General features: G+C 41.5%; 1 protein-coding gene across 1 annotated transcript in view; it reads left to right on the forward strand.

The window, feature by feature from the left end:
* Positions 1 to 20,512, forward strand: part of fhod3b (formin homology 2 domain containing 3b) — a 106,339-nt gene that overhangs the window by 76,241 nt on the left and 9,586 nt on the right. Inside the window, 19 exon segments of the mRNA XM_078253155.1 lie at positions 1,121 to 1,215; positions 2,121 to 2,147; positions 2,149 to 2,233; positions 3,168 to 3,262; positions 4,149 to 4,292; positions 4,462 to 4,709; positions 7,897 to 7,959; positions 8,519 to 8,629; positions 8,797 to 8,931; positions 9,325 to 9,375; positions 10,013 to 10,194; positions 10,880 to 11,434; positions 12,466 to 13,385; positions 13,945 to 14,103; positions 14,814 to 14,996; positions 17,767 to 17,886; positions 18,701 to 18,862; positions 18,982 to 19,172; positions 19,370 to 19,562. Coding sequence (XP_078109281.1) covers positions 1,121 to 1,215; positions 2,121 to 2,147; positions 2,149 to 2,233; positions 3,168 to 3,262; positions 4,149 to 4,292; positions 4,462 to 4,709; positions 7,897 to 7,959; positions 8,519 to 8,629; positions 8,797 to 8,931; positions 9,325 to 9,375; positions 10,013 to 10,194; positions 10,880 to 11,434; positions 12,466 to 13,385; positions 13,945 to 14,103; positions 14,814 to 14,996; positions 17,767 to 17,886; positions 18,701 to 18,862; positions 18,982 to 19,172; positions 19,370 to 19,562 — 3,719 coding nt within the window.

Below are 20,512 nucleotides of genomic sequence, written 5' to 3' on the forward strand. Positions count from 1 at the left end.
ATTACCCCCCAAAACCATACAGCTTCTGCAAAGAAATAGTCAAACAGGCCTTCCGAAAATGTTCCACTTTCGATTCACGTGTTTATACTGCTATGCTTCTTCCCCCATGTCAGCTAATGTATCACCTAAGTTGCACTGGGTTCAAGCTGAGCTCATCCTGTTGCTGTGGTCTTCTGTGTGCATGCACAAACTCCCTGTGGATGGCCACTGAGATGTTGTTAAAAAAAAAAAAAGGCTACATATTTAAAGGGAGCTTTTGTCTGTTCCACTTCTTTCCAGCAGTGTTTTTCTCCCTTCCCCCATCTCCTTCTTTAACAGAAGCTCTACACTTTTACTGCCCCCCATAGAGATCCCTCGGCTCTTATTATGTTCTTATTTATGTATCCTGTTACAGATGGAAGTCATGTCAGCATCCAGTGAGGCACTCTGCTCAAATACTTTCCCTCCAGTTGTGTCAACTGACTTGAAAGATAAATGGACGTTTTCCTTTTTAGGTCTTCACCCAATTGTTGTGATTTTGAAAAAGTTTATCTCCACAGCAGCTCCAGTTTTTATATAGATTTAATCATGATGGGCAGATAAATAATATGACCCTTTTCACTACTCATACACATGTTTTTGTGTCATTGTTTATGTGACAACTAGAGAAAAATCTTTGAAAAATCTGCGTTTTTGCTCATACCTGTATTAAAATGGCAAGGTCAGGTTTACAGACATATAGGTTGGGCTGAAGTCAATATGTCAGGGCACACTGGTAGTTTTACCTGAGTGGTCTGTACTGATGATGTCAATTTGATTTCAATCATTATTTACACAAATGTTTCACAATTAGCTAAAAGCAAAGATAGAGGGACCTCCTAGGGTTTCTCTAGGAGGTCCTTCCTCTAAGATTCCTGACACCAAACATTTAGAGCAAGCATTTACTGTTCTAGTTCTTTTTGGTGCTGAGCAGGACAAATGTGGTCAGTTTTTTGAAAAAAGAAAAAACTGGAATGACAGATGATTAACCACACCCCATTTCTCTCTCCCCCCAACCCCCTCTCTATCTCTCTCTCTCTCTCTCTCTCTCTCTCTCTCTCTCTCTCTCTCTCTCTCTCTCTCTCTCTCTCTGTCTCTCCAGCTCTTGGTCAGATAATGCTGTATGTGGATGGGATGAACGGCCTCATATCTCACAATGAAACGGTCCAGTGGCTTTACACCCTGGTCGGATCCAAGGTAAAGAATATGAACATCAAACACAGTAGATATACTGTAAAATAAACTTGCCAACCCCATCTGTGCACTGACAACATTAAAATAATCACATAAACCTTTCCTCTGTCATTGTGGTCCCCTCGGCCCTCTAGTGGCCAGATTTCATCATGTGCAGCATATTTGACTCTTTCCTCAGAGTTTTCTGTTCTTACTAATTACTTTTTTGCCTCCCCATGTAAATATTGAAATAATATTTGGCATCAAGCTTATTTTTTTTATCAAAACCCAATCATTTAATATGGCAAATTTCCATTGTCAACAGTCATTTTAACCATGATCATTGTGCGTGTTGTACATCCAGTCGCAGTGCTGGATGTGGCAGCTGTTCAGAAGTGTTAAAATAACTGGTTTTATCACCACTGACATGATGTTGATCTCATTCTCAAGCAAATTAACAAATTTGCTGTGTGTCAGCTCTACTACTCCCCTCTCTAATAGTGTTCTCTCTCCTTCTCACATTTTTGTGCAGTTATAAATTTAGAATTTTAGTCGGCTGCTTCAGTATTTTAAGTCTGTTATAACCCCGTCTCTATTTTATTCTGACTGTAGTCTTGTTTTTACTTTTGTTCTTTTTCCATACTATTTAACTACAAAACAGTATGTTCCCCTGTTAAATGTCTATTTAATATTCCCTCAGCGTCACACAATGTTCATATCAAACCTCTCAAGACGTTTCAGACAGGAAAAGCTTTTATAAGACAATACGATACCATTTGATAGTTGGACGTTCAAGGGCTGGCAAATCCTCAGGGTTGTGTGGATCCATTTGTTTGAGCAAAAGCATCAAGTGTACAGTGGAAATTAAGTGGATTTTGCTTGGATTTAGGTGTGATTTCTGTGTCAAATGTATTTTCCTCTTTGTGTAGTTCCGTCTGGTGGTGAAGACAGCCCTAAAAGCTGCTGCTGGTGTTTGTGGAGTACACCGAGTCTAACGCCGTGCTGCTCATAAAGGCTGTGAACATTGTGGATGCCAAAAGAGGTAAGCATTACAGAGAGGTTTGGATGTTAAAGTCAGTACCTGCAGACAGAGGAAACTGTCAGGGCGTCAAGAGTTTGACAGACTCGGCGGTTTAACTGTGTGAGGCATTACATCCAAATGACTTGTATTTGAATGTGGTTCTTAAAGCTAATAAGACGTATCCATATCCCTGAAATATTCATATTGAAATTCCAATTATATCAGTTGTATTTCTCTGTTGTTCAAATTCTCAAGTAAAACCCGAGCAGTAAAATATTACAGGAATAATGTAAATAATGTAAACTCCCATTTAGGGTAGATTTTTTTAATTTTACTGATCAAGCCATCCGTGGTGGCTGTAGTGCTGTTCAGCTGACTGCAGATCAGAGTCTCCTGTTACACAGTAGTCAGATCAGTTGTCCTGGGCAGCTCCCTAGCTATGCATTGAACGAGGAGCAAGACTGTAACTCCTGTCTGCAGCGGGGTTCAGTTACCTGCCGCTCCAAAGGAGCATCAGCCGTGCAGGGAATCAGGTATCCGTCTGTCTCAGGTCATCTTATCCCGTCACTTTCTGCTGTTGCGTAAGAAGACTGAAGACTGAGAGGAGGAGATGGACTTGACTCTTGTGTCTGAGACACACAGCTGCTTCTTTCTTGTCAGAAAACAAGTCGCCCCTGCTCTGTTTTTCCACTGCCACGTTTTCTAGAGGAAAGCTGTTATGACTGCATCTCTCTTACTGGAATCATGAGATGAAAAAACATTTTTTGTTTGGATTCCTGCACCCTGGTGTTGCTGCATGTTTGCAACTTTAAAATGAGCAGAGGGATTAGTTAAGACTTTATTAATACTGTATCTAGTGTATTTGTATAAAGAAATTACAGGTAGCTCTGTCTTTCTGTGTGTTTGGAGTTTGTCTTGTGATATACAATGTGTTGCATGCCTTTTGATGCTACAGGCACAAAACTGTGGTCAAACATCATCGAGATCCTGGATGAGAAGGATGGAGTGGATACAGAGCTGCTGGTTTATGCGATGACACTCATCAATAAGGTCAGTGAAAGAATACCACCTAGGGCTGGCAACTTGCCGTATACTGATTACTGCTGTAACATGGTCTGCTCCTTTCCGTATTTTTTTCTTTCTGCGTCTCCACCATCCACACGCTGCAGAGCGGAGGAGGGTCTGGCTAGTCCACATAGCATTCCGGGATGGGAGAAAAACGTGCTCTGGTTTATTGGCATTTCTTTAAACCAATCACAATCATCATGGGCGGCGCTAAGCACCGTACGGAGCCGCTGTAAATTAGTTGTGCGAGAGAAAACTCAGATTGGACAGATAGTCTAGCTAGCTGTCTTAATGTACCATGAGGAGCAGTTAACCATAGTCCTCATAAATCCACTGGAGTTTAAAATTCCAACACAAAGAAAGCGGAAGGAAACGGACATACATGCATCCGGCGGAATTTCCTGCGGCACCAGAGCAATCCCAGAAGTGGAACGTCAAGGATATAGACTACCATCTTTTAAACCTCTTTTAAACATTGTGGTAAAATGTTATCTACATCTGGGTTTCTTATCTGCATTATTTCCAAAGTGTGATCTGATCTGTATTATGTATTTAATGAACCTGCCATGTTCTCCCATAATGCACAGGGAAAATGTGATCAAGTTAAATAACACTGGCATCAAAATACAGACAACAGAAGTGTATTAAATAGTACAGATTAAAGTTTAATTAGATAGCACATCTGGCTACAGATTCCATTTCAATATGAGGTTTAAACAGAACATCTTCAGAAGTAATTTTACTCCCTTCCTGTCTCTCAGGTGATCCTTCTCTATTGTTCCAGTTATTTTTTTCTTTCACAATTAACCTAAAATATCACAGAGACAAGGTAAGAACGTGTTCTTTTTTATTGACTTTGTTTGTGTTTCAGACTCTGGCAGGCCTCCCAGATCAGGACTCATACTACGACATGGTGGACTGTCTGGAGGAGCAGGGCATCGAAGCCGTGGCCCAGAGACACCTGAGCAGGAAAGGCACTGACCTCGACCTGGTAGAACAGTTCAACATCTACGAGGTCAGGAAGCCTTCACTGCTACATTATCACATAACAACCAGCCTTAATGCAATGTTAATGGGCAAGTGTGTCTCAGAATAGGTCGTAGCTCACATACACATATAGAAATGAAGTGTGTACCCAGGTTGCTGTTTGTTTACTCAGTTTCTCTGTAATGCCTTTAATCTAGATATCTCTCCGCCATGAGGACGGAGACGATGATACCCAGTTGCCTCCCAGCGTCCGCAAGGACCGCCGGCGGGCCAGCGTTGGTGGCACCAACGAGAGGCGAGGCCTGGAGAGAAGACGCAGCCGGAGACATTCGCTCCAAAATAGCAGAGGCCACGTTTCTGCTCCAGCATCACCCAGCAGCCCTCATACTCACGCAAGCAGCTTCCTGCCCTTTGGTGGCCAACGTGTTGAAGACATCAGTGAAAGGTGAGGTGGAGGGAGGACAGAGAGAAATGGAAAAGTGGAAGATATTCAAGAGAAGAAAAGAAGCGTTATCCTTGCTTTCATTTTAGCTTGAACTTGGTCTGATACTGGTTTTAAAAAGATTCAGCCAGGGTTTGTTCTGATCTTGTATTTCATATATCCTAAGAGATAGCCGCACCTAAAAAAGAATCATAAACTATTGCTGGTCCATGGAGTATTAGTCTGAAACAGCATTACTGCAAGTGTTGTATTATATTTCAGCATTGGAGAGATGTGTGCATTATGTACAGAGCCAAAGCAGAGAATATAATTTTATAGTAATAAAACAGCAAAGAGGAGACCGTTGCTGCAAAGTGAAACTATTAATTTATTTTTTAATTATTTATTAAATTAATTTCCCCACTGTCAAACACATTCTCCTGCCATGGATGGAAATAGGAAGCTTCTGTAAACACATGATATGAGCTATCTGCTATCTGTCTCAAGTCATGCTTCCTTCAGTGAGAGTGCATTAAACTCAAACTCCATAATGCCATCTGTTTTATATACAACAAACCTTTGTGACTAAACAAACCCAGAGAAACCACAACTGGCGATTCAGGCAGGAAGCAATTTGCAATCTTGTTTAATTGTTAAGTAAGTAAAGTTTTATTACAATAGCATCTTTCAAACCCTAGGTTATAGAGTGCTTTACAATAGATAAAAAGGTTAAAAGAAGTAAAGACGAGTACAACACAAACATTACAACAGAACAATTAGAGGCATCACTACTCAAAATAGAGCACATGGCTCAAGCACAAAAACAGTAGCGTACAGTAGCTTGGACTACTTTGCCCTATAAAAGCACCAACAAAAATGGTTCATTTTTAACCCTGTATTCCATTTTTTAGTAGAGGTCATTTGTCAGAAGACAAAAACTAGGTTTACATTTTAAACCAGGAATTATTTGTCTTCTGCTTTTTGTCTTTTAAATCACCACTGTTGCTGACTTTCCTAGCTCCTCATAATTAAATCATCATCATCATTAATAACAAGCTTTTTTTAAGTTTTTAAAGTAACATGTGCATATATATTCCTGGTAGCACTCAGGTCTTAAGGTATACTTAAATTCAGTCCAGCAGGTCATATGACACCAGACTAGCTTCTTTCAGTGCACCAGAGGAAATCCTAGCCGCCTTTGAAGATCACTATTTTCCATATTGTTAATGAAATCCAGACAACCATGAGGGATCCAAATAGCAAAGTGGCCGCAGACTCATGTATGACGATATATCCCAGACTATCAGTTCAAACACACAAGATATCTCCTACATCCCTAACACTTGTTATTGGATTGAATATTTTTTTCCTCAATTAAAATCACTGGGGGATGTTTTATATTTAAAAGGTTTTGTTGTATAAATGCTGCCATAGAAATTACACTTGTGGTTGTAATTGTTGCCTGTGCATATCCATTTCTAACATTTTGAGACTCAACGTTGTCTTTGACTGTTGTCAAAACCTACTAACGGTTTGTCTCTCTTCTTCTACTTCTAATGCTTTTGGACAAGCATGTTTTAAGTGTTTGTCCTTTCTTTGTGTTGTCTCGCCCGGGCATTCCTCTGCTCTGTGTTTTCATATTGTCTCTGTCCAATTTCTCTTTCCTCTCGCCTGCCTACATCCTCCCTTTCCTCCCTTCAACCCTCGATCCCTCCTCTCACTACAGAGAAGAGGAAGAGGAAGAAGAGAAGGAGGAAGGAGAAGAGGAGGAGGAGGAGGGAGAGGAGGAGGAGGAGGAGGAAGGAGAGGAGGAGGAGGAGGAGGAGGACGACGAGGCAGATGATGAAAGTCATCCAGTCACTGAGTCCTCTAGACAGGGCACTCGCAGGTATTTTAGGCCAACTGGTTTCCCAAGCGTGATTCCCCATTTCCCTCATACATTATCTCCCTAGTTTTTCTTCCATTTAAGATGATGCCTCTTTTTTTCATTCCCTTTGGACTCCTACTCTCTTGTATTTTGTCATCCTAGTGTGGCTCCGGCTGTAGCAGACTCTCCTAACATGTGTTTGAACTTAAAGTGTATGGCCAACATCCTCCCTAATGCCAGTGACCAGCCAGGGCAGAGAGAATATCTCAGCGTCAAGACCAGGACATCTCTTCCTGTGTCCGTCGCACCTAACAAGAGGACCTTTAGTCCTCGGCGTGTTCCTCCCCAGCCACCTGACTGTGTCTTCCGTGTTGCTCTGAGTAGAGTGCCAGGCTCAGCACACCCTCAGTGTCAGTCTACCCCAGCCTCACCCCCCTTCCCTCCCCTTCCCCCTCCCCCTCGACCTCTCCCTCCGTCCCCTGACTTGAACCAGAGCCAGGTGTCTATCGGGGCCGAGGAGAGTGAGAAGGGCCAGGACAGAGAAAGGCACTACAGGTAGAGGGCAGGAGCTACAGTTCATCTACTTAGATGTTAGACCATTACGCCTCACAACGTGGAAACACAATGTCATCCCGATCACTGGTGTCTGTGTCTCTGTGTAGCTCACTGTACACTCAGCAAAACACATGCAAGCATCTTTGAAGTAAAAGCAGATTTAGTCATTCTAAAAGTTCCGTCCCTTGAGGTTATTTGTGTTGGAAATGCTGGAGCTTAGTTCCTCTCTACCTCCTTCATCCTTAAAAATGGTTTTCTTGATCACAGTTGCCTTTATTTCCCCTCAGATAGGATTTATGTTGCATCTCCAAAGACATACTGTACCAAAAAAAGGACAGACAGACATTTACCACTCATCTGTCTTCCATTGTGGCTCTGCACCACAGTTAATTCAGGACAGAATGAAACAATACGTTATTTCAAAGCATTACGGAATTCAAATGAGTCGTAGTCACTGTCTTTAGTTGTTCATGTACTTGCAGAGCACATTAGAAACGGGGTAGTTTGGACTGGCATAGCAGTTACACAGCATGTATCCCTGATGCCATTGATCCAGTTAAAGCCTCTAAAATAGTTGTATTTATTAGAATTAACAGTAGTTTTATTGCTTTCTAAATAGCTCATTGAATCGGTGTTGCACCTGTCGGCTCTGTTGTTGTGTGGTCTTGCATCCCTCCTACCTTCGACTGCTGTCTCACTATCTTGTTTGTGTGACTAACATTTAATTATTTGATCTTTGGAGTGCCTGACCTAACTGTTACTCTCTTTTTTTCTCACTTCCATCTTCAGTCTGACAGATATAAACAACTCTCCTACATCTTACACAACTAGAAAGCCCTGCTGGGCTGACAGGTAAGGCCAGGCGTCAACAGGTCAAGCGTAACAAGAGTGTGCAGGGAAAAGATGTATAATGGCTCTGAGGTTTTGTGATTTACATAAATAGTTAGTAGTGCACATGATGCAGTTTGCCTAAAATGTTAGTTGTACACTAGTATGTTTCCAGTGGTTGATTCTGTATCTTTAACTATTTTTATTTATACACTAACACACTAACACAATGTGTTGTGCAACTGTTCTAGGACAAAATGTGCAAAAATGATATCAGATTCAACACAGCAATTACAAGGCCTCTAAGAAAAGAGTGGATCTAGTGAAAAGATACATTTATGAAAGGTTGACCCCATGTACAGACATGGATGAGCAGTGCACCAGCAGATACCCTTCAGACTTTGATGGCATGGCTTTTCTCACAGGAAAGCTATTCAGACGCCTCAGTGTAAACTATCCAGCGGTATGATATTGGAATTCACATCACAAATTCTTGAAGTGTTATCCATCCTTCTTCTCTGTCGTTCAGTGGAAAATATCTTAGAGAGAGAACAAAGCATTTATTTTCCCCTTCTCTTAACAGAATCAGTGGCAAGGGCAGTCCATACCCTGGCAGGCACCAGGCTCCTACATCACCCATCCATCGCTTCACTAGTTCAGCAAGCTCCACACCAGACTCCAAACCGGTTGACAGGTTGGCCTCTCAACAAATCCTACAAAATACTACAAAATATTTTGTCTATATGGTTGATTAAATGTAACTCATCTCATCTGTAAAGCTCCCATTTGAACAAATGTGCAAATACCAACACTCAAACCAATTAATGTTATCACAATTTGTTCTTTCTCTTTGGCGTGTAGACCTGCTCTAGGGGGCTTGCTAACTTCATCGTACAGACAGCATCAAGAGTCTCTGGCTGCAGAGAGAGAGAGGAGACGCCTGGAAAGAGAAGAGCGTCTGCAGAGAATCGAAAGAGATGAGAGGAACCGCTTCAAGTTAGTCTCACCTTACAAATCAGACAAAACACAGCATGACTTTGTGTCAGTGAAAGTATATTATTTCTTTACTTTGTACCGTAGGCAGCTGTGCAGCCAATAAAGACATGTTGGCATTTTTAGAAACAGGTGGCTCCAGTTTTGACTCTGGAAAGATATTCACAAATCTTCCACAAGTATGATAAAAGCTGGGCTGTCTTTCTTTATGAGGATCATTAGAAATATTGGATCATGACTGGAAGAGTGTTCTCCTCAGTTGTCTTGTCTAACCTTTTAATGATTTGCTTTCTTTGTACCATATCATTTTTTAGTTTAGCAATTGAAATATTAATTTATACATACTGTGAATACAGGTCCTAAGTTCTGGCTCTGTTTTTTTTCTTTCTATCTCAGTCGAGATTATGCAGACAAGAGGGAAGAAGCAAGACAAGCCAGAGAGGAAAGGTGAGCTTACTTTAGTTCATGGGTTTACATGGATCACACAGTAATGCTGCTGTTGTGAAGACAGATCAAACAGCTAAGGAGGTGTGTAAGTGCTTTGAGGTCCTATTTTAAAATTGACAGCAGATGTAAAGCCTGAATTATAGGTGCCAGAGCCCCTTTAGGCCTGCTCACCATTATGACGTCCCAAAGTTTACAGGACAAGTGTGTAATTGTTTTGGCATGGATGAGGTCCAGTTATCTCCCTCTGACCGTGTCTGTATGTCAGTGTGCATGCAATATAATTTATAGCTCATTGCCCTCACCTTTTTTACCCCCGTGAACTAGACCATGCATCTGATTGAATTTTAAAGAATGTGTGAACTGAGATCAGTAAACACCAGCCAAAGATGTTACACAAAATAAGGGCATCATTTGTCATCGTTTCACTCCCTGAGTAATGGGATTACAGCTTAATTTTTCCATAATTACCCAGGAATAAGACAAATATGTCATAAAGTTCACAGCATTGACATTTCAGCTATTACTCACTAAACCCTGACTTCATATCTCTAAAATGCAATCTTCTCAGGGGCCTGTATTGATTTTATTTATTTATTTGTCTTCGAAGACATCTGAAAGCTACTTTTTGTCATTGCAGGTACAAGGCTGTGGAGAGGCTAGCTGCAGAGGAGTTTGAGCGGGAGCGCCCCAGGGTGCCATCGAGAGGACGGACAGAGATCACTTTGTGTTTGAGTCCCAACCCTGCCAGCCGCTCTGCGTCCCGCTGTTCCACAACTCCATCCATTATCTCACAGGAAGACACTGCACACCAGACGTCAGGTAACTGGTGTTTACCAACCATTTATTCATCATTAGTACCCGAGTGATATGACCATGAATGGACTGTAATGTTGGCTTCCAGGGCTGGTAGAGACATTACTGGCTGTCAGAGCACCTATCACACATACTGGGCTTTGAGTAGTGATTATCGTTTAGAAATTAGATACAGCTGCACTTCTGCTGAAAGGGATTATTGAGAGTAACTATTTGACTCTAGAAATGTATATTAAAATGTGTAAGGGAATTTATAGGGAAATAGATACTGATATTTTGATGTTGTACGTGTGTATTAAGAGGCTGATTAAACTGCCAGAGTGATTTAAGGCTTGCAACAAAAAAGTTTTTTTTTGTAAAACACACTTGTTTGGTAACTACTTGAACAAAGATTCAAATATTGAACTTTTTGTTTTTTCTGAAGCACTCTCTCTCAGCCTTTCGCATTGTGTTTTACAGTCATGTTGTATGATCATGTGCTATGGTAACAGAACAAATTGCTTTGTGAATTGTTTCTACAGTCTGTAAATGTACAGTCACTCACTGCAATTAAGGATATGTCGGGAAGCAATTTAAATCTGTTTTAATTATAAACAAAGAATGTTTCTGAAGACTATCAGATAATATAAAGGCACATAACTGAAGTACTTAAAGTAACATTTTTTCCATGTTGTTTTGATTTCTCTTCCAGGAACAGAACATATCTCAGAGCCAAACCTTGACCCACAGACAAGAACCAAAAGTCCAGCGCCAGAGTTAACAGTATCAGAACCTTCCCCCACACCTCCCTCCGAGCCAGACAAGCAGCAGACTGAGACAGAGTCGCCTGCAGAGACAGAGGATGTTGCTGAGACTCCGTCCGACCAGAATGTAGTGGCAGAGGCGACGTCAGATGAAAAGTCAGGCATGGAGAAAGAAGAGAGCCAAGAGCAGGAGAAGCTTGAGGAACAGACACAGTGCATGGATGAGGTAGAAGTAGAAGAGCAGGTAGAGGAGGCGGAGGTAGCAGATGTAGCAGAGGTGGGAGAGCCAGATGTGGAGGTGAATGTCGAGTTAGAGGAGGTGTTTGAGAAGGAGCAGCCGACGGAAAGGGATGTAGAAGACGGTGTACTGCTTAGCGAGAAGGAGAGACAGAACGAGGAGGTGAATGAAAAAGACAACTGCTCTGCATCCAGCATCTCCTCCACGAGTAGCACTCTGGAGAGAGAGGAGCGGGAGGAGAAACTCACCAATGACATTGAAGCAGGTATGACCGATGCTAATTTAATTTACATACTTTGATAACCAACCAGTGTTGGGCAAGTTACTTCCAACATGTAATACATTATATATTACCAGTTACTGTCATTTGAGAGTAATTAGTTATATTAAAATATGACTGTCTCTTATTGAAATGCTTTACACTACTTTTGTGTTACTTTCGAGTTACTTACACCAAAATGAAAAGAGGAAGTATAACTTGGCAGGTAGCTTGTGAATTTCACCACGGGATCAACAAAGTCTCATCTTTAGCCACGTTAATATGTCATAGTTTATTTGTAATATTTTGTATTATTAATCTGAATCTGCAAAGTAATTTAAGCTGCAAAACAAATAGTGAAGTAAAACGAACAATAGGCCTATACTTGACTCTGAATTGTGGTGGAGTAGAAGTATAAAGTAGGAGAAAATGAAAATACTTAATTAAAAGTACCTTACAATTGTATTGATGTATGGCATTGTTACTTTCCACAGCTGATACAATGTAATGATATTACGTGTAGTAAGCCAGTCAGTTGCTCGGACACATTGCTGTCCGCGCTGACGTACCGTTACCTGTTGGGACGCGGATGTTGTCCTTACCGTCTCTGGCTCTGGCTCTGACCATGGGAAGAGTGACGGGACAGCACCTCGCTTCAACGCAGCATAAAAAACTCCTGAAAATAATGGGAGTATGTCCGTCTCACAAATGTATCCGTCTCTGCAGTCATCTCAACCATCGAATTCCAGCAACAGAAAATGACAATCACAGACTTTTTTTTTGTCCCGAAATATTTCGCGGTGTGGTGAATTCTTAAAAAAACAAAACACCACCAAATGTCGGGTTAAAATGCATTGTAACTTGCGTTACTGAGATTGTAACGGGTATAATAGTACCAAAATTGTATTAGTAATGCGTTATATTACTGCGTTACAGCAAAAAGGAATACATTACTGCAATTGCGTTATTTTTGTAATGCGTTACTGTAACCAACTATGTATATTTTCTCAATGTCAAAATACTTTCCGTATCAACAGGCCAATGGACCCAGTGCATTAAAGATGCAGATGTTAACGACCAGTGCAACAAAATACTCAACAACAAGCGCTTCATGCTGGACATGCTCTATGCTCAGACGACAGCCAGCAATGATGAAGGGAATGTAGCAGAAACGGAGAAAGAAAACTGTAAATGTGAGAAGGAGACAGAGGATGGTGACCCCTCTGTGGCTAGCTTGGCCAGCAGGATCTCCACACTGGAGGCTCACAGACAGGCCAGAGAAGAAAATGTGAAGAAGATGGAGGTGGGACATCTGGACAAGCAGGGCAGTGTCCGAGCAGTGGCGGAGAAGTTTGGAGATTTGGTCAAAGGCCTAACGTGTCCTTCTGAGGTTGAGGTCTCAAAAGAGCAGCAGCAGACTGACAAATCACCAAGCGCTGCCTCATCAAGCCTTCCCCCTAAGAAAGAGTCAGACTATATCTGGGATCAGCTGATGGCCACACCCAGGGAGCTGCGGATCAAAGAAATGGACTTCACGGACCTGAGGGATGAGGATGACATGGACATTTTAGATATGGACAGTGTAATGGGGCCGAGTGACCTGATACCACCACCTCCCCCTCCACCATGCAATGCTGCCCTGCCACCACCCCCACCCCTGTTTGGGTGCCCCCCTCCTCCTCCCATCCTTGGCAAAATGATGCCCCCACCCCCACCATTCATGCCCCCAATCCCTCCACCCTCCCCTCAGCTGAGTCGAGGGGATATGCCTCTCTTCCAAAAGAAAAAGAAGACCATTCGTCTCTTCTGGAATGAAGTGCGTCCCGTGGACTGGCAGTGTAAGAGTCATAAATTCTGTAAGGAGTCCCTCTGGTCCAAACTGGAGCCAGTTAAACTGGACACATCCAAGCTGGAGCAGCTGTTTGAGTCCAAATCCAAGGAGCTGCCTGTCACGAAGGTAACGTTGTTGCATTGTGCATGGTTCAACTGCTGTTACAGTTGAACCATGCAGTATTACGATATACTTTCCGGAGGTTTATTTTGCAGTCCTGATTTGCCTCGGTTTTTCTCCCATAGTTCAGGATTTCCTGCTATCCAGCACCATATTAAAAAGGATCATTTTGTGAGTTTAGTGGTAAATGTGGCCAAACACCTGTCACTCCGGGTGGCATTTATAATGGGTGAAACCCTTCTCAGTATTAGTGAGAGGAGAAAATCTTTGTGTTTCGTTACTATATCAGTTTAATCACCTCCTATCTATGGCTCACTCAGGCTGGTGGTCACAATACCCACAACAAGACCAGGGTAAACAGTCCAAATCTATTGTATAGCTCTATTATGGTGAATAGGATCCAAGCTGCTCTCTGTCACATCTCCATTTTGTGATAAAGGCTGATTGTCGGGTGTGTTTTCACACATATTTTGTGTAGTGCATTTTAACACTTTAACACATTAAGGGCTGCTTTCACTACTCAAGATATACAATCTAATATGATGATGGTTTGTTTCTCTCATAGAAAGCAGCTGTTGATGGCAAACGACAAGAAATCATAGTCCTGGATTCAAAACGCAGCAATGCTATAAACATTGGCTTGACTGTCTTACCTCCTCCTCGCACCATTAAGACCGCTATCCTCAACTTTGATGAGTATGCACTGAACAAGGAAGGCATTGAGGTAAGCATTTTTAAAGACACATCCTGTATCTAAATCGGTATGGGCATGTCATAAATACTGTCTAGTCCATCCAATAGAACCACTTCAAGCTCACTGCGTCCATAATAAACATGGTTTTCATGAAGGATATTTACTCAGCACACCAACATACACTGATGGATTTCCCCAAACAAGAGATTTAACTCCTCTAGATGGGATGGCCCACAATGTTGACATATCATGTGATTTTCTGGCTGCACAGCTGGCTTTTTGGTTGTTCTCATGTACTCAATCACAGTGATGATTAAAGGTTAACTCCACATGCATATTTTCAGCTCATTTAAAAAAACATACTACAGACGTTTTAGTAGATACATAAATGATTAATGTTGCATCCCTTTGGGATAATATAACCTGTAGTTTTCAGAGCTTCACCGCGAGTTCATTTTCAGCAGAAAGGAGGATTCCTCCTCACCTTTTGTCTCTGGAGATAATTTCAGCCAGACAACAAAAGTGAGGTTGGAAGTTCAGATGTCACACAAGTTTGTGGTAAAAATTGGCAACATCTTAGATAAACAGAGCGGGAATGTCAGAATCAATTTTTTTTCTTTCTACTCCCATGATTTTCTCCCTGACATATTATGTAAAGGTTTTACTCAGGCGTTGGAAAAACAGAAAGGTTGACTTGATGAATTATCCTATAAGCCTGTTCCTTTCCCTTCCTCTCCTAGAAAATCCTGACAATGATCCCCACAGAGGAGGAGAAGCAGAAGATCCAGGAGGCTCAGCTGGTCAACCCTGATATTCCCCTGGGCAGCGCTGAACAGTTCCTTCTCACCCTCTCCTCCATCACAGAGCTGTCTGCTCGCCTGCAGCTGTGGGCATTCAAGATGGACTATGAGCTTATTGAGAAGGTCAGACACATTCATGTCCACTTTAATCACATGCAGACAGATCCCACCTTACAGAGTTACAGAAGTAAAACACTCAAAAACTTCATTTATTTTAACTCATTATTTTTAATAATATATTTTAAAGGTCCCATGGCATGAAAACTTTTTTTAACATTAATATGAGTTCCCCTAGCCTGCCTATGGTCCCCCAGTGGCTAGAAATGGCGATAGGTGTAAACTGAACCCTGGGTATCCTGCTCCGCCTTTGAGAAAATGAAAGCTCAGGCTGATCTGGAATCTTCCCTATATGTCGTCATAAGGAGCAAGGTTACCTCCCATTTCTCTGCTTTGTCCGCACCGAGAATTTGGCCCACCCATGAGAAAGAGAGAGACATCTTGGCTTGCAAACAAGCGAAGCATGGCAGTTGGTCAAGGCCACACCCCCACCCTCCACCTTGCCCCGCCTCTCTCTTCCTCAATAGCATTTAAAGCTACAGAAATGGCACATCCTAAGGAAAGCTCATTGTGGGACTGGCTCTAGTGGCTGTAATTCTGCACCAAGGCTGAATTTTGGGTACAGATACAGTATTAGGGGACCACTGAGGCCTATATAAAAGCATCCAAAAAGCAGCATGTCATAGGACCTTTAAAGGAATCAAAGTATAGTAATAATAATTATAAATGAGGTATTTATTTGCTTATCTAACTCTCTGCAAGAATTTTTCCAAAATTTAGAAATATTTAACAGAGTATTCCACCAATTCAGAATTGCATTACTATAACACTGTCAGAATCATCATTTCTATTTAAAAAGGATTCAATTTGACCTACATTATCCATAATGCAACTTGAGCGCTGACAGTTTAGACTGAGATTCGGGTGTGTTATGCTAGTAGCAGCTAATGTAGCCTCAAGCAGAGATGAGGAGCGGGCTACAGGCTCCATCTAACTCCACAACCTCAGATATTTTTCTGTTTCAAACTTGTAGTCAGCCTCAACCAACACTGCTTCAAGTGACATCACTTAAAGCAGTTTATCAGCTCCATGAAGCTCCCTCTGGAGCCACAAAAGGCTTTAAACTATTTTATTTTCACATATGCAGAAGTACTCCCAAGACCTGTAACCAGACTTTAATGTGTAAATTTGGTGGTGTTATATTTTTGACAATTTACTATATTATTAGAGCCCGACCGATATATCGGCGGGCTGACATTATCAGCCGATATTAGGCATTTTCCAAACTATCGGTATCGGCATTTATAATGGCCAATAAATGAATATTTAAAAAATAAAATAAAAATGGACGAAACACCCTCCAACCATGTTATGAGTGTTGGCGTTGCATAGTTTGTCCACCAGAGGGCGCTCTACAATGTCCCTGTTGGCAACACTCGTGTTTAACCCTTTAAGTTTTATATCTTAAGTTTGTATTTTTACTAGAGCTGTCAAACGATTAATTATTTTTAATCGCGATTAATCGCTGAAGTTCTATAGTTAATCGCGATTAATCGCATGTCACATATCACATGATTAAAATTCTATTATTTTGCATTTCAGAACAGTTTTTAAGTACATATTAACAATCGAAAGCAATTTTAACCAGTGTATCTTGATTGCGAATCAAATGAATGCAAAGAAAGTTACTTTATGAACTTGATTTTAAGATTTGTATTTGTTTATTATTTATTTACTGTAAACAAAAGAAAAATGTGTGAATCTGTCATTATTGCACAATTCCTCCAAGTACCTAACTAAAAAACTAAAAATCCCTATCCTTACTAGAGTCAATATAGTGTTTAGTAACTCCTAAATAATGTTGATTACTCACTGACGTCCAGTGATCACCGGTTAATGAGACAGCGTTTGCAACACTTTGCAGCTGTTCCACTGTGGCTGCTTTCTCTGTGTCGTACAGGCTGTGTATCCGTGAAAACTACTGTCCCCCTCAACGGCAACGAGACAGGTCAACCGTAGTACGTCTTTAAGACCCGATTCCTCTACGATGCTGACAGGTCTGCAGTTAGTTGCCACCCGTTTCACAAGAATTTTTTGGGATTTAGTTTCATCCACAGGTCGGCAAGTAGCAGCATGCTACCGGGTAGCATCACGTTAACTGTACTATACTTAGCTCCGTAGGTGGCAGCTCAAACTTGTCTACGAGCCGTCCGGGAGTTTTGGAAAATAAAAAGCGCCATTCAGGATTTCATTGCTGCTGTCTTTCTCCATCATGCCTGCAGCAGCAGGATGTGTTAGGAGGAAGTGGCAGCTTGATGATAAGTAACGGTGCTGCAAAGGGTCAAAATAGTAGCCTGTAAGGCACGACGCGAAGCCGAGTGAAGTGTAAAATAAATTAATAAATGCCGGCATGCGATTAATGCGATTAAAAAAAATTATCGCATCCCGTCGGCCCTTAATCGCATCGCGATTAACGTGTTAACGCTGACAGCCCTAATTTTTACACATTTTATTTATCAGAACTTTAATATATTTTGATGTTCCTCTGTTCTGTTTTATTTTAGTGAGGACTCATAAATAACTACAAATAACTAATGTTAGGGAAACCTGTTTATATTTTGTTAAGCATTTCTGGATAATTTTTTTAAAATATATATCGGCCGATATATCGGATTTCTAAATTACCAAATATTTGTATCGATATCGGCCTTAAAAATCCTTTATCGGTCGGGCTCTATTTGTTATCAGGTGAGAAGAAGAACAGAATCAAATGGCAGAAACATGAACAAGCAAGGATAGATAGATGTTTCCTGACTGCATTCCCATGCTCTGTTAGGAAGTGGCAGAGCCTCTGCAGGACCTGAAGGAAGGGATGGACCAGTTAGAGAAAAACAAGACACTCCGCCACATCTTGACCACACTGCTGGCCATTGGCAACTTCCTCAATGGCACTAATGTGAGTAACTCTCAAGACATATATGGCTTCCTCATTTTTCACTTTCTCTCCCTCTGTGTCTTTTACTTACTTCCTTCATTTCGCCACACTTCTCCTCCTCCTCCCTCAACTCCCCCGCCAAGATATTTATTTGGCAAGGATAACAGTGGACTCACTATGTGTAGAAGAATGTGCTGCCTGACTGTCTGCACCAGACACTGTCCTTCTACAGTAAAAACGCTCATCAAGGCCTCTGCTGGACCTGGCTCTGTCTGTCTGAGAGGGAAAAGGGAGGGAGGTTGTGCAATTGTGTGTTTTCTGACAGTTTGTCTGGCTACTTGTGTGTGAACTTGCATCTATGTCCTGCATTCTTCTTGTCTCACTTTGTGATGGGGGTTTCTGTGTGTATGTCTATGTATTAGTGAACCTCTTGGATATGAGAGCCAAAAATGCAAAAGGGAAACATAAGTCATCAACATCAAAACAAGAAGTTCCCGTAAATAATGGCTGCATTTATATGTTTTGCAGTAAGCCATTTAAAACTGGCAGCAGAACAAGGGAGATCCGGTTGGGATTATGTCTTTTATGATATATTTGGGCTTTGGTGAGCAGAACAATCGGTCGAGTCTGAAGTAGATTGAGGTTTCTGATAATCACCAGCCTAATGAATCTACATATCTACTCGGCGCACTCCATAGAGCCCCTTTTTCTAACCGTGCCAAAAAGGAAATTCACTGCAATTTGGTCCTCGACTAGGGGCTCTTGATTTTTAATTCCAGACAGTTGTTTCCGTCCCACATTCTGACTATGTTGTTGTGTATGCATGCATCTCTAGGCTAAAGGCTTTGAGCTGAATTACTTGGAAAAAGTCCCGGAGGTGAAGGACACAGTTCATAAGCAGTCCCTGCTGCACCACGCCTGCTCCATCGTGGTGGAGAAGTTTCCAGACAGCACTGACCTCTACTCTGAGATTGGAGCCATCACACGCTTGACCAAGGTTTTTTAAACTTTTTAAAAACTCATTTGTCCACAGTATCAATTACTACTAGTAGTAAATGCAAATGACATATCCACTGAAGAAGAGAGTCCTCAACAATTCTGTGATTTTGTTGTCAGGTGGACTTTGACCAGCTTCAAGATAATCTGGCTCAGATGGAGCGTAGGTGCAAAGCATCATGGGATCACCTCAAGGTCATCGCGAAACATGAGATGAAACCAGCATTGAAACAAAAAATGTCGGACTTCCTCAAAGATTGTGCAGAGAGAATTATTATTCTGAAGATTGTACATCGAAGAATACTCAACAGGTATGTTCAGGTGTAGATTAAATGCTGGATTAGATTAAATATTTATTGCATTTTAGTTCATATATTCTATATTTATATCCGTTTCAATGGCATTTACAACCATTTTTAGTGTTTAGTGACTTTCATTACTTTTTGAAGCATGTTTAAACTTTGCTTCCACCTAAAGATCTCTGTGATGTTGCTCTACACATCTGCAGGTTCCATGCCTTTCTGCTGTTCCTGGGCCATCCGATATATGCCATACGTGAGGTTAGCATTCATCGGTTTAGCAAGATCCTGAGTGAATTTGCCCTGGAGTATCGCACAACAAGAGAGCGTGTGCTACAACAGAAACAGAAGAGGGCCAACCACAGAGAGAGGAACAAGACCAGGGGGAAAATGATAACAGATGTAAGTGCTCCTCACCACGAGCAATGGTCACACACCAGTTTCTCAATTTTCTGATCATCTTCTTTGTTTAGATAGTACTTTCTCAATTCTATGAGGCAATATGAGCAATCTCTAGACACTGGTTATAACCTTAATCTGGTTAAAGCGCCAAACGTGGCCATTTCTGACAGACGCGGCATACATTTGTAATGACATCAGCACAGTTCCTCGGTATTCACATGTATAGATTACTGTAACAACAATCAGTAAGTTGTTTTTAGTGTATCTCATTCTGTAGCTGAAGCAGGCTAAGAAAGGCCAGAGCAAACACCTCCCTGCATGATTAAAATCCCTTAAACCCTGAGGAGTTGGCTGCTCAGAGCGGACTCCGCAGCCAGCCTTGGCAGGGGCCCCTCTCTTCAAAGGTACCCTAATTCAATCACTGTGTGAAAATTCAAACCTTTGGATGTCCCTGAAGGAGAAAAAACAAGGCCCATACCTTATCCACACTCTTACGAAGATGTTCAGTCAAATATGCTCCACTGTTCCAAAGCTTGTATATACAGTATCTGCAGTGTTTTTTATGGTATAGGGAGGTTAAAATCTCATAGAAGTTTTGATATTTAAAGGAATAGTTTGACATCACTTTCTTGCTGAAAGTTGGATGAGAAGATCGGTTTGTTTAAAATGACGGTTAGCTTAGACTATACTAAAATCAGGTGCAAACAGCATTGCTCTGTCCAAAGGTAACAAAATCCGACTACCAATAACCCCTTAGGGTAGTACAAACAAGATATAACGTGTTAATTACTGAGCTTTGGAGGTGGCGGTAGGCAAAATCTTTTGGTTCCCAGTCTGAATGCTAAGCCAAGCTAGCAGGCTGCTATGTCCATATTTACTGTACAGACATGTGGTATCACAGTATAATCTTCTTGTCTAACTCTCTGCAAAAAAGTAAATAACAGTGTTTC

Source organism: Sander vitreus, chromosome 6 (assembly GCF_031162955.1).
Source record: "Sander vitreus isolate 19-12246 chromosome 6, sanVit1, whole genome shotgun sequence".
NCBI lineage: Eukaryota > Metazoa > Chordata > Actinopteri > Perciformes > Percidae > Sander > Sander vitreus.